The sequence below is a fragment of the Zalophus californianus genome, chromosome 1, assembly GCF_009762305.2.
Source record: "Zalophus californianus isolate mZalCal1 chromosome 1, mZalCal1.pri.v2, whole genome shotgun sequence".
Classification (NCBI taxonomy): Eukaryota; Metazoa; Chordata; class Mammalia; order Carnivora; family Otariidae; genus Zalophus; species Zalophus californianus.
The window spans coordinates 16,596,111-16,610,399 of NC_045595.1; the positions used below are offsets into that span (position 1 = coordinate 16,596,111).

The 14,289-nt window shown below is 44.4% G+C and overlaps 1 protein-coding gene across 1 annotated transcript in view; it reads right to left on the minus strand.

The window, feature by feature from the left end:
- Positions 1–1,266: 1,266 nt before the first annotated feature.
- The window catches only part of SETD2 (SET domain containing 2, histone lysine methyltransferase), a 125,499-nt gene continuing 112,476 nt past the window's right edge, over positions 1,267–14,289 (minus strand). The window contains exons 19-21 of the mRNA XM_027583187.2: positions 4,263–4,343; positions 2,437–2,538; positions 1,267–2,104 (exon numbers count right to left, since the gene is read on the minus strand). Coding sequence (XP_027438988.1) covers positions 1,943–2,104; positions 2,437–2,538; positions 4,263–4,343 — 345 coding nt within the window. The 3' untranslated portion in view covers positions 1,267–1,942. The remainder of the gene's footprint in view (positions 2,105–2,436; positions 2,539–4,262; positions 4,344–14,289) is intronic.

Below are 14,289 nucleotides of genomic sequence, written 5' to 3' on the forward strand. Positions count from 1 at the left end.
TATCTGAAACTCTACAGCTCCCTGGTCACCACCCTTTAATGGAAGGCCACCTAAATTTCCTTGGAACATCTGAAACTGGAGCCTCAGGTCAAACTGTGAGTTTGACTTGGTTGCCAGCAGCAGAGCATGGGGCCGTACCCCTGCACCCCAAACCCACCCGAGAGCCACTCCCTTTTAATGTGCACATTAAGTGAGATATATTCTGTTAATAACTCTCAAATGTTAAGAGGGTTGAATTAGAGTCCATCCATTTGATGTAATGTGCTTTAAATAGTTTTGAAGGCTGCAGTAGCATGGGAAAACACTTTGGCTACATTATTAAATAGCACGTCTAATGATTAGGACTTGAAAATAGGTGTTCTTATCCTCTTTTAACAATGAGGATATGAGTTCCTGAGCCTGAGGCAGAATTTCCTCATCTGAACAGTGCCAACTCGTGTCCCTAGGGTTGTAAGGATCAAACACGCACAACCCAAGCTCCAAGTGCCTGGCCCAGCACCCAGCAGGCGAATGCTCTATCCACCATCCTCCCTGCCCAAGACTCAGTGGGCCGCGGCCCCTCCCCCAAGGGCATTGCTGCAGGGAGCAAAACAGCCCTGGTGAGGAAGACATGGGACCAGTCTCTTTGCAAAGACAGTTCCAGACTGGCTGGCAGCCTACAGTCCTCCTCACAGCCCAGACAACTTACCCTTCAAAGGGTGGTAGGGGAGGTGGGTCGGGCCACTGAGCCCTGCCTCCTCCAGGAGATGTCCAGTCTCATCACAGCCTATGCACTGTACCCCTTTATAGGGGTCCTCTAGTGTCCAAGCCCAGGGTCAGGCTGCATGGTGGGGGAGGTCGGGGAACCCACCCATCAAAAGAGCATTCCAGTGAGCTTGGGGAACTCAAGTTCTGGAGGGAAGAGGGTCAATGCCTTCCTCTCCTCAGCCAGGAGGTATAAAGGGGAAGACTCGTGCCTTTCTCCTGCCTGACCTATGAACCAAAGTAAAGAAGCCCAGACCCTCTGAGGCCCTCAGGCCCACCTCTTTTGCTCTGGAATACATGTAGTACAAGTTGACTCCACCCTGAACACAGGCATAAGATCCCAAGGCCACAAGTGTCAGTCCCAGTGGGACCTGTCAGGAACAAGGCCTGTGACTGAACTCCAAGCTCAAGGATTAACTCTGGACTTCACGCATCTATGGCCACCATCTCTCCTTTCTCTCTCCAGTGACACCACTATATACAAATATGCTTGACTAGCTTTTAGGGAACACACATTCCAAGTTCTTTAATCGATTTTATTTTTTACATAAAAAGTTCAGTAAAAATTGGATAAAGTAAAGTGATTTTAAGCAGTAAATCAATCTTATCAACATAGCACAAGGCTGGCCGAAACCACAAGGCAGCCTGCTTTGGAATATTTACATGATAACAAATTAAACCTTGCAGAACTTAAAACCATCCTTACAAAGTCTTCCTGTGATCTAGCACGTAGAGGCTAAAAGCAAAACGAAAAACAAACAAAACCAGGAAAAAACAAAATTATTTTCAATATATTCACATATACATTAAAATATAATACAGATCGTCAGGGTGAGGGGTCATGGGTGGGGATGCGCATGGGTCTGTGCGCTGACAGCACCGCCAAGGAGGAGACCCAGATTTGGGAGTGGGGCTAGGCCTGGCCAGGATCTTAGTGGGGTCCTTCCCTAAGCCCTTGCCTCTGATGGGCCTCCAACCACACCACACCCCAACAGCTCAGGACCAAAGATCGCTTGTAGATGGAGCTCATTTTCGTGGCTTTCAGCTGAAATCTGCAGGTCTGAGCTCCCCATTCCCCAGGGCGACGTGTCACCAGTAGCACAGCCCTGACGGGGGGGGGGGGGCAGCGGGCCTGCAGGGTTTCTTCTCCCGAGTCTGTCCCACCTGCTCACCTGTCCTCCCACCCTGGCCCCACAAGTCACTCTAATTCAGTGTCCTCTTTGGGTTTGTAAACGGCCCCAAACTTCTGCATGTACTTCTTAATGTACTCCTTGGTTTTGTGTTTCACATTCTCATTGCACTCCAGATCCTCAGGGTTCTTACAGTACTTCAGCTCCTTATTCATCACGCCGTGAGTCAGCTGTCCAGGACACAGGAAGAGAGACCAGAGTGGGAAGGATTTCAGGGGGTAAGGCCAGCCTGGTGCCTCAGGGCCCTTCTCACCAAGACTGGGATTGAATAAAGAGAGAGGCTGGGGCAGGCTGGTGCTGGGATCAGCAGAAAGGGGAGGCTAAGCCCCGCGAGAGTCTGTGGCAGGACCACCAACCCTACCCTCAAGGAGGATGCCCTCCCTTCCCTAACCTTCCCTCCCTCTTCCTGGGTCCCCAGCCCAGGCATCTGGCAAGGAAAACCCACTTTCTATGATGAAAGGTACACGGTTTGCCCAGAACGTCGTCAGAACAGAGGGGATACCTTGCGAGCTAGGTGTTTGAAGTCTTCAGTTGTGGTGATTCTTCCCACTTTGCAGTCAGGTTTCCGGTAAGGGTTCAGGCACTGGACAATGAACTGGGACATCTGCAGGCAGGAGAAAGAGCACATGCTGCGCAAAAGTCCAGAGAGGGCAAGGGGTTGCACTGGGGAAATAATGAGAAAGCCGGTCCTTCCCTTTCCACCGCTCAGGCTGGCTGGTTTGGACAGAAGAATGCTACTAGGCCAGTGGGATAGAAGGGGAAAGGACCCTAGGTCCGCCCCGAGAGGGAAAGAGCTGCCTTGGATAGACGAGCCAGCTGACTCAGAGCAGGAGGAGGAGACCCGGGCGCAGGACTCGACTGCTGATCTCATGGCAGCCCCCCGTTTCAGCTGACAAACCTCATGTCCTTGGCCTGAAGAGACTAGAGCCTTGGAAGCCACGCAGAGAGCGCGTTCCAGTGCTCCTAGGAGGCTCAGCAACCCCAGGATCACAGGCGTTTTGTTACGGAAGGTCACTTAAATTCTATGTTACACGTCACTTGACCCACACGAAGGCATGGTATGCTAGCTGGTGGGAGAAGCCCCAGGGCGGGACCCTTTCCCACACACGACGTCCAGTGTCCTCCTGAGTGGTCTCTGCAATGTCTGTCCTACCGGTGGCTCTCAAAAGAGATCCCACACAGGGCCTCTGAAAGGATCTGTGGTGCTAAGATCCCAGGGTACAAAGGAAGCAAAGAGGCCAACGATCACCATCTTGTCAGGGAGCACCGTGAACGGGGTCTCCCCATCCCTGAAACTCCAGGAGGCTTCCGACATTCAGAGGACAAGGCAGGCACTGAACAAACAGCTGCGGGCTGGCTGAGACACCAAAAATCCCACGCGGCGAGAACAAGAAACTAAGTTCTAGCCCTGGAAAGGGCTTTTATTCAGTTTTTCTATGGTCTGGACTCCATACTCTCTCACTTCAATCCACTGCCCCAAATACAGTCAGGGAATTCCTTCTTCCCGGCTTCAAGCCCTGCAATGGCACCCTGCACCTCCCACACACACAGGCCCTAGAGGAAGAAGCAACACTGTTCAGCCTCATCTTCCAACACCCCTCACATACCCTGCACTATGGCCCATGGACTACTTACAGTCCCCTCGAAGGGATGAGGACTTTTTTTGCTACTGTACATTCTACTGCCTGAAGTTACATCCCTCCTGATCTACCTGGTCCATTCCTACGCCCGACTCAACAGCCGTTCCTGACACCCCGAAGAGTGGCCTCCAGCCCTAAGATGGCATGCTCTGCACACAGCCGCCATAACTTATTTACAGGCCTGTTTCCTCCAACAGCTGGTGAATCAAGACTGGAGTTTAGAATCTAGATGCTCTGCGGCAGACAAGGCTGGTGTCCTGACAGCTGGAAACACACACTTCCAGCAGCATGAAAAGGAGCTACTTTCTCCCAATCCCGTGAGGATGAGGCAGCCACCAAAGGAAACGTCGCAGAAATAGAACTGGACTTTGAGCCAGAGGGCCTGAGTTCAGGTCTTCTGTCTAGAACTTACCATCTCTGAACCTTAAGAGGTCCTCCACCTGCGTAAGAATGACAGTTCCTGCCTTGCCTACTTCCAGAGCGGTTACAGGGATGAAATAACAGATATGAAAGTGCTTATCACCCACCTGCAAAGGACCGTTCCAATGGGCCCCCTCACATGACAACTATACAGTCACACCACAGAAGCAAGGGAACACTCAAAGGCAGGGCAGCCTAACACTTAGGACAAGGAAAGGGCTCAGGCTTAAGTCTATGGAACTTAGGGCCCACACCCACCAAACCTTACCTCTTTTCTGAATACTTCTTTGCTCTTCTTAGCCAGCTCACTGGAGGTGTCTGCTTCTGCTGTCTTAGGCTTTTTTGAGGTCTAGAAATGCAAAAGAAAACACAACAGTGCTGGCATGAGAGGTCAGGTCAGTGATATCCTGCTGTTCCAGAACCCTCCTTTCTTTCTCCCAGTTGGGACACCTGACTCATAGTATTAGGATCCATTTAGAATCCTAAGTGGGCATGGCTTGGAGTCAGCTTGGCTACTGTTGCCAGTCTTAAACCTCACATTTCAATCCCGTCATCTGGCTGTGGCCTCCTTCCTATAAACCACATTCTCCGCCCTAAGTTAAAGTTACATCCTCGATGTTGCTAAACATTTCCAGTTGTTTCAGAGTCACCTTCTCTGCACAGGAACATGCTGTGTGATGGGCCACTCAGGTCCCTGTTCTGGGCTTCAGTACCCACACTGTCAAGTGAGGCCTGGTCTCAGTGAGTCCCACTTTCTCCCAGCTCTGACATCCTAGGATTCCAGGACAAAGGCTTAAAATGCTCTGTTCTGAAGACCTTTCACCACACAGCGGGAAGGTCAGACCACACCACGGTCCTCATGCAGGCCTCTCCACTCCCCCATGTACTCATCATTCCTCCAAAGGTAGAAGTGGCTGGACTGCACGGAACAGTCTCAGCATGCAGCAGTGGCTCCCTGGAGGGTGGTATCTCCAGCTCAGGAATGTAAAGACTAAAGACATATGGCAGTCCTGGGGGAGGAGGGATGGAGGGGGCGAGGGTCATCCAAGTCAGTGAACAGACAAATAGATGCTAAGACACAGAAGATACTCTGTCCCAAGCTGGTAAGATGATGACAAACCTAGAAACACTCCTTTCCCGCTGTGCTAGAGGAGGCTGCCAAGTTCCCCTTAACCAGACACTGCCGAGAGGTAAGGGGGGCTGGCAGGCCTGGCATTCAGAGCACCTGCCATGCAAGGCCATCTCCCCATGCCTTTGCCCACCACCAACAATCAAGCGCCTCACTAGCAAATGTACTTTTCCACAGAAAAGATTTATGAGCATTCCCTTCTGCAAGATTTCAGATGAATGTAGAAACCACAGTTGCTATTATAGGTACTTCTTGTTTCTGCTAGCCGCTGAGAGCAGAGAGTTTTTCGACTCCCCTCCCAGCCCCCAGTGCTGATTCTTCCATTTCCATAAACAGTCTGAAGGCATTGGTGATGAAGGAGCTGTTCAACTCCCTTTGCTCTGGACTGGCTCCAGAGAAAGGTGGCACTCCCTTGGCTTTGGGCTGCTACAAATCTGCTTTCTCTGATTTGTTATAAAAGCTTTACATATTTTCCATTTTTCTACTTTCTGCGGCTGTGGGAGCAGGAGGGGGGAGGGCAAAGAGCAGAAAGAACATACAGATTCGACCTGTTTTCAGAAAACAAGACCAAAAAGCACACTGTAACTCTATTTTCTAATGTTTGGCTTTGGGATTTTGTGGTTATATTTTCCAGTAGGAGAGTGTGCGGCTGTACTTCACAGTAAGACCTCAGGTAGCAAGGGATCAAGAATGGTCTGAATAAGCCAAGGCAACTTCAACACACCCTCAGCTGTTCTCTTATAGATCTCAGAAATGAGGAGCGACAGCAATGGCTACAGATAAGCCCCTGGAGGTATGACAACCATGTCAAGGCTCCTGATCCTACAGAAGAGGCCAAGCTCTCATTGAGGGTACTGTGTAAAGAGGAATTTCCTCTTCCCTCTGAGTGGGGTTATGTGTTCAGAAAGCTAAATAAATCTAGTGCATATTTAATAGCTTCCTAATTTAATCTCTGACTTGGTGACGTTGGGAGGGCTTTAAAAACACAGTTACAGAGCACAGTCCACTGAGCTCTGTCTAGCTTTTGTGGTTGTTCTGAGTGCTGAGCAATTGGGACTGAAAAAGGAAATGTTCAAATGAAGGGTGCCCAGACTTACTTCATGGAAATCATAAACCAAATGGAGTACTCTAGGGAGTACTGAAATTCATGTACCCCTCTTGGTCTGTGGTCTGCAAATGGCATGAGAAATGATTTCAGAAACTGGTTAACACTTACTCAGGCCCAATGCCAAGCAATACCTGGAGCCAGTCAGAGCCAAGGATAACACTTGATGAACACTGACATGAAAAACCTCCCCAACTCCAGAAAAGTCCCATTTAAAATGTTAGCATCTCTACAATATGTAAACTTTTAAAACCAATGTTATTAACCTTCTCAAATGCCTACTGCCAATTAAAAATCCTTTAGCACCAGAAAAGGCCATTAGCCCAGACCAATGGTCCTAAAAATATAACAAGCTGTATGATGGGGTAGAGAACATCTACCTGTCATGCACGTGGTCTCGCTGAGATTCCACGAACCCATCAGAGAGGGGGAAAGCACTTGGACAGGCAAAAAAGCAATGTGTGCCCAGGGCCTCAGCAATAATCAGGTTGCCTTTTCCATCCACTGGCTCATACGGGGCATTATCAGCCAATGGAGGATCCTGGCGGGAAACTATGTGAACAGTGGCCAGATGAGAGCACACAATGAAATGTGGGCAGAGGGCCTGGTAGATAGCCAGAGTTTACTGCCTTTAACAGCTCACCCTGCTGTCAGCCTTAATCTGGGGCATGTCTGGATTCCAGGGAATCTGGCTAGAATATGACCAGATATGAATATAACAGAGAAGGCCTAAGTACCTTCACATTACCCAAGGTGAGGTTTCAAGTCTTTTGGCTTAGAAAGGGAATGACTTTAAGCTTATTGGATGGCTCTGGTAACCATATACTGGCTGTTTAACACAACAAACGCAAACTCCATCCTCTGTTATACAGGTGGAAATGACCATGTCACAAAGCCCATGTGCCTTGGAACTCAGGAGTGCAGGCTGGCTGGAAGGAGTCCTGACAAAGAGAGCAGGATATACCGCCCTAATGCTTTTCTCTCCCTGAATTTAATTAAATATCCTTTGGAGCATGAAATGTAAAACATTATTCAAGGAGGAACTTTATCTTTCAGGGCTGCATGAATCCAGAAGAAAAAGTTGAGGTTATCAGAAACACTACACATGATTCAACCTAAATTCTGCAATGCATGAGCCTGTGTACATCAATTAAAAGATGAAGTAAGCAGGAGCCTTGAAAGTAATAAAAGCTCAGTATATTCTGTTTTGGAGTTACGACCACCTTTGGCAGTAGAAAGAACAAAAGTACTTATTTCAGGGTTTGGTTCTAAATAAGGCACCACACTTCATTCTGTCAAGAAAAAACAAAAAGGTGGGGACTGGAGAAGGAAGGACTGGACAGGAACAAAAAGATCGCCAAGGCGGTTTCTAGAAATAGTGTTTCAAAAGCCCAGACTAGATTACAACAGTCTCCATCTACTTCCCTCAGAGAAAAGTGGAGCTGATACACCTGGAACTAAGGTCCTAAAGACATCACTAAGAACCAGGAAGGCCTCCTACTCGTTCCATTTGGCCTTGAGTGTAGTACAGTCCTGGGAGTTTCTCTCTGGTCCCCCAGCTATCAACCAGGCTGTGCTTATTGGGCAACTTAACCATCTGCTCTGCAGAGATCTGGGCTCTGGTTTTTCACAATCCTCTCTCAAATGTGATTTCCTGGATCCCTCTCCATTGCTGGGAAGTGATTTCATATGGAATCCTTTTGCAAATTACCCCAATGCCGAAGACAGGAGCATCACCTGAGAAGACTCCTAGGCTCTAATCCCATCATCTTCCATCTCCCTCAACCCAACAAACACTCCACAACTGCTCTTTTCACACAACATGGTTACGCTTAGAATATCTACTGCACTTATGTCTGAATGTTCATTAAAAGCCAGAAAGCAGCAGTGAAAACTGCTGTCTCTCAGTCCTGCAAGCAGTCAGGAATGAGTCGCATCTGGACTCCTCAAAGGGAAGGCTTGACTTTACACTCACCACATGATGGATGATGGAAGAGAGCACAAGATGATCAAGAGGAGGGAACAGCACTGGAGGAAAACAGAGAAGGAGGGCTCTCACAGATGCTTAGTCTCACCAACAAAAGCTTTCAAAACCACCCATCCAGCATCACATAGCACTCCTCAAAGAATTCTCTGCCCATTACACACCTTCCCCGTGTGCGTACCATATCCCCGCTAATGTTTCAAAAAAACACCAATTTACTGATGACTCAAACCATCTACCAGCCATTCTTATCCTGGATCCGGTAAGAAGCTCAAATGCCACACTGAACTTATTTCCAAACCTCTTCCTGATCTTTCCTTCACCCCCTAGACTGAATAAAGGGATTTTATCTCCCCAAGCCATCCTTGGGCCATCCTTGCCTCTTCCATACCCACTTGTTTGCAAAGCCTTGACCACAATGCCTCTCAAATGTCTTTGCATGAATCCCCAACATCTCCACTCTTAGTTCCTCACTTTGCCTAAGCTATTATAATACTCTCCAATCTGATTTTCCTGCTACCAATCTCACCTTTTCAAATGAGCCTGTTTTGCTCAAGGGAAACACAGCTGACTGATTCCCCTGCTTTAAAAGCATTCACTGGCTCCAAGTACCTATCATACAGTAATCACATTAGTAGGACACCAAGATCTTAAGACAATTTAAAATTGACCTACATTTCCATATTTTTTCTTGCTCACTATCCCATATGCACCAAACTCTCACTGTGCCAAATTATATTTCCTATATACACTCTGTCTTATCCTGACTTTATGCCTTTGCAAAAACTGCTTTATCTACCTAGAATGCTCTTTCCTGCCCACCTTGACTATAGGTAAAATCATGTTTTCTGTGACATATCACTGATGCATCTTCTCAGACCATTAATCACTGTGCTCCCATAGCATTTTGTACATACTTTTTTTTTCCTTTTAAAGATTTTATTTATTTACTTTGGAGGGAGTGAGTGAGAGAGAGAACACAAGCAGGAGGAGCAGCAAAGGGAGAAGTATGTGCGGGGCTCGATCCCAGGACACTGGGATCATGACCTGAGCCAAAGGCAGATGCTTAACCAACTGAGCCACCCAGGTGCCCCTGTACATACTTCTAATATAACAATTATCCCACTGTGTTCTTGGTGTACAGATGTGGCTATTTCTTTCTATCTTTTCTTTTTTTTTTTTTTAAGAGAGAGAGAGAATCTTAAGCGGGCTCCATGCCCAGTGCAGAGCCTGATGCGGGACTCGAGCTCACAATCCTAAGATCATGACCTGAGCCAAAATCCAGACTCGGGACACTCAACCAACTGAGTCACCCAGGTGCCCTGATGTGCTCTTTCTTTAGAATGAACTTCCTGAAGACTAGTATCCAGTTTTATTTCTCTTTCTATCCCTAATACCTCACACAAGGCCTATAAGTTAATGAAAATATACAACGGTACAATCTGTATCTCCAAGGGGATTAAAACCTACCCAAAAGCCCTAAAGATGAAACAAAGTTGGACAGAAGGAATAAAAACATAACCCACAGGCATCCTTCTCCTGTCTTTTGAGATGCTAGTGAGGTGAGTACAGGTATAAACTGGTTAGGAAGGTTGGATCCAGGTAAGTCCCTAGTTATCCAAGTCAGAGTAGATATTGATGTTAGAACTATGGTCTGGAAAGGGATCCAAAGACTGACACCTCAAGCCTTTGACTTGTGCTTCAGGGCAAGTTTGGTTGGAAGATCAAAACTCATTTGTTCTTTCATCTGTTATACCCAGTTCAAACGGTTAATAACAAAGGACAGATAGATGCCTTTTGTTTAGATCTTTCTCACAGAAATACAAGAAATGGTAAAGCTGACAAATCAGAGATAAAAGGCTAAGAAGCTAAGATACAGAGTGAATGTCCAGAGAGTTTTTTGCTGGAAGCACATAACACTTGTGGGATTTTCCCCTTGGATACCTGTTTCTATAGAAACTCTCCTACAGAACCTTCACACACTGCTGGGGTAGAAATGTACAATGATACAGCTACTTTTTTTTTTTTAAGATTTTATTTATTTGAGAGAAAGAGAGAGCACGAGTGAGGCAGGGAGAAGGAGAGGGAGAAGCAGACGCAGGCCTCAATCTCAGGACCGTGAGATCATGACCCAAGCTGAAGGCAGATGCATAACCCACTGAGCCACTCAGGTGCCCCTGATACAGCTACTTTAGAAAAATGGTTTGATAGTTTCTTAAAAGCTAAACACAAATTAATCCTCTGACAGAGCAATTCCACTCCTAAGTATCCACCTAAGAGGACTGAAAATGCATGTCCAAAGACTCACAACACAAAGGTCTATCAACTGGTGAATGGATAAACAAAATGTGGTACATCTATGTGAGGGAATATTATTCAGCCATAAAAATGAAATCTGGATACATGTGGTAACAAGGATGAACTGTGAGAACATTACACTATGTAAGAAACCAGTCACAAAAGACCACACGTTATACAATTCCACTTATATGAAATGTCCAGAAAAGGTGAATCTATCAAGAATGAAATAAATTGTGGTTGGGCTGGGACAGGTAAGGGGACTAACTATAAAGGGATATGAAAAATCTTATTGGGGGGCATAAAAATGTTGTAAGAACAGATTATAGTAATGGTTGCATAACTTGGTAAATTTATTAAATCACTGAACTGTAAACATAAAACAACTACATTTTATGTTAGGTATGTTATACCCTCAATAAAGTTTTTGTTTTGTTTTTTTAAAGCCCTCCACAGACTTGTGCTCCTGGCCATGACAAGTTAACTGTTAACACACTATCCCTCTCACTGTAAACAATGAAAACACCAGACAAAATACAGGAAACAAGTTGCCATACACTGAACATTAAGCAGCACTGGATTACAATCCCAGAAACAAGGGAAGAAAGGAGGTATGCCCTGAGTATCCTGGCTTTCCACGTGTACCAGACCCCACAGCAGGGAGCAACACCTAAGCACAGCATAGCATGCTAGTCTCAGCGAGCTGAGGAGATAAGACTGGAGTTCAAAGTGTCTGAGATGAGCTATAAACTAACAATTTCCAGAGCTCACACAAGGCTGGGAAACATCTGAGCTTCTACCAGTTGGAGTGAAGAGACCTTGGTGTTAACCCAAGGCATTCAGCAGAGACCCCAGAAAGACCATATCTTGGAAAGTAGTCATTCCAAAAGAAAAGACTACTCTTGACCCAACCTGACAAAAATTGAAAACAAAACCCGTCAGTCTTTAATGGAAAATAAAACTCTGAAACTCAATGACATAACAATCACAATGTCCAGTGTTCAAATGAAAATTACTGGATGCACATGAAGCAGGAAGATTTTAATCTGATAACCACAAGAAAAATCAATCACTAGAAACATGTCCAGAAATAAAAGGGAAGCTGAACATTATAAACATTCAAGGATATAAAGGAAAACATAAATAGCAAAGAAACTGATAGTATTAAAAATAACCAAACTGAAACTTTAGAGCTGAAAAATGTAACTGAAATAAAAAAATCTATTTCCATATTTGATGAAAAGTATCAATCCACAGATCCAAAAAGCTCAAAAAACCACAGGTTAAACACAAAGAAGACAACACCACGGTACAGCACAATCAAATTCTTTTAAAAACCAATTATAAGATTAGGGTTTTTCTCCATGCAGACAGAAAGGAGGAAAGACATATTTGGGGGTACAAAGTCTAGTCTTCTTATTAGAAACAACTATAAGTAAGGAAAAAATGGAATAACATCTTTTAAAGTGGTGAAAGGGGGAAATAAAGTATCAACTTAGAATTCTCTATCCAGTGAAAATATCCTTCAAAAATAAAGGTAGTCTGGCAGTTTCTTACAAAACTAAACATACTCTTATCATATGATCCATACCTGTGATTCTGGGTATTTACCCAAATGAATGAAAAATTTATGTCCATAAAAAACACACACAAACTTGGAAGCAACCAAGATGTCCTTCAGTAGCTAGAGGACAAATATATAAACTGTGGTCAATCCAGACAATGGGATATTATTCAGTGCTAAAAAGAAATGAGCTAGCAAGTCATGAAAAGATATGAAGGAACCTTAAATGTATAATGCTAAGTGGAAGAAATCAATCTGAAAAGGTGACATACTATATGAGTCCAACTATATGAACATTCTATAAAAAGCAAAACTAGAGAGACAGTGAAAAGATCAGTGGTTGTCAGGAATAAGGATGAGGGAGGTGGCAAAGGAGGGAGGGATGCACAGAAGATATTTAGGGCAGTGAACTATTCTGTTTGATACGGTGGATACATACCATTACACATTTATCAAACCCACAGAGTGTACAACATCAAGAATCCTAATGCAAACTACAGACTTTGGGTGACAGTGACATGTCAATGTAGGTTCACTGTAATAAATGGACCACTCTGGCAGGTTGCTGATAGTGGGGGAAAGCTATGCATGTGTGGTGACAGGGGGTATTATATAGAAACTCTGTACTTTCCGCTCAATTTTGACGTGAACCTAAAACTGCTCTAAAACAGTCTATTAAAAAAAAGAAAAGAGGAAAGACAAGGACCTTTTTCAGACAGACAAAAACTGAGAGAATTCATCACCATTAGACCTGAAATACTGGAAATATTAAAGGAAATTCTTCAGTCTGAAGGGAAAGGATTCCAGAAAAAGCTCAAATCTACGTGAAAGAATAAAGAGTACGAAAAATGGCAAATATTGGGTAAATAAAAGACTGCTCCCAAGTTTAAAAAAATTTCTTTAATGTAACAAACTGCTTAAAGCAAAAAATAATAATGAATTCGGGGGTTCATAGCATATGAAAGAATAAATAAAAAGGATGTCAACAACAGAACAATGGACAGGAGGGAGCAAAATGTAAGTAGGTTTTTAGAATTATCGATAAAATGGTATTTGATACAACAGGACACTATAATAAGATAAATATTCATATTGTAAGCTATAGAGCAGTGGTTCTCAAACTTTTAGGTCTCAGGATTCCTTTCTGCTCTTCAAATATTGAGGACCCCAGAGAGCTTCTGTTCATATGGGTTCTATCTATCCAAATTTACCATATGAGAAATTAAATTCAGGGCCGCCTGGGTGGCTTAGTTGGTTAAGCATCTGCCTTCAGCTCGGGTTATGATCCAAGGGTCCTGGGATGGAGCCCCACACCTGGCTCCCCGCTCAGTGGGGAGTCTGCTTCTCCCTCTTCCCAACCCCCCAGCTTGTGTGCACACTCTCTCAAAGAAAATCTTAAAAAAATAATAAATTCAAACAGAAATATTCATTTATTTTGAAACAGCATTAACAAACCCATCATATGTGAATATAATTTTTTTGTGAAAAGATGAACTTTCTTTTCCAAAACTAAAGAAATAGGTAAGAGTGGCACAGTTTTACATTTTGGAAATCTCTTTAATGTCAGGCTTAACAGAAGACAGCTGGATTCTCATTTCCTCCTGTATTCAATCGTTTCATGTACCCTTTGGAAAAATCCATGGTATACTTGTGAATGGATGAGAGTGGCAAGGGCATATGATATTTTAGTATTACTGTGAAAATAGTTTTGACCTCATGGTTCCCTTGAAAGGGTCTTAAAATCCCGAAGGTCCCCCACACTATACTCTGATAACCACTCCTTAGAGCAACTACTAAGAAGTAAAACAAAGAGGAATGATTAATAAGCCAATAGAAAAGCCAATGAAATATTTTAGGGAAAATATAAATTAGTCCAAAAGAAAGAACAACCCCCCCCCCCATAGAAGACAGATGAAATATTAGAAAATAATAAGGGGGTAGATCTTAAACCCAACCTTACTGACATATATACTAAAATGTCCATTGATTAAACACACCAATTAAAAGGCAGAGACTGTCAGAGTCATGGGTAATGAAAAGGTATGTTATAAAACCACTTGTAAGAATCTGAAATGTTCTGCACTGGTGCTTACAGATTCCTCTATCTGTAGCCCCGTTCCAAATTTTAGGGTTGTGACAGAAGCCTTGAGACATAAACATTGTAGAAATCAAGGAGCCACTCAGCTACTCTCCTGACAGATTCATTCAATCACTA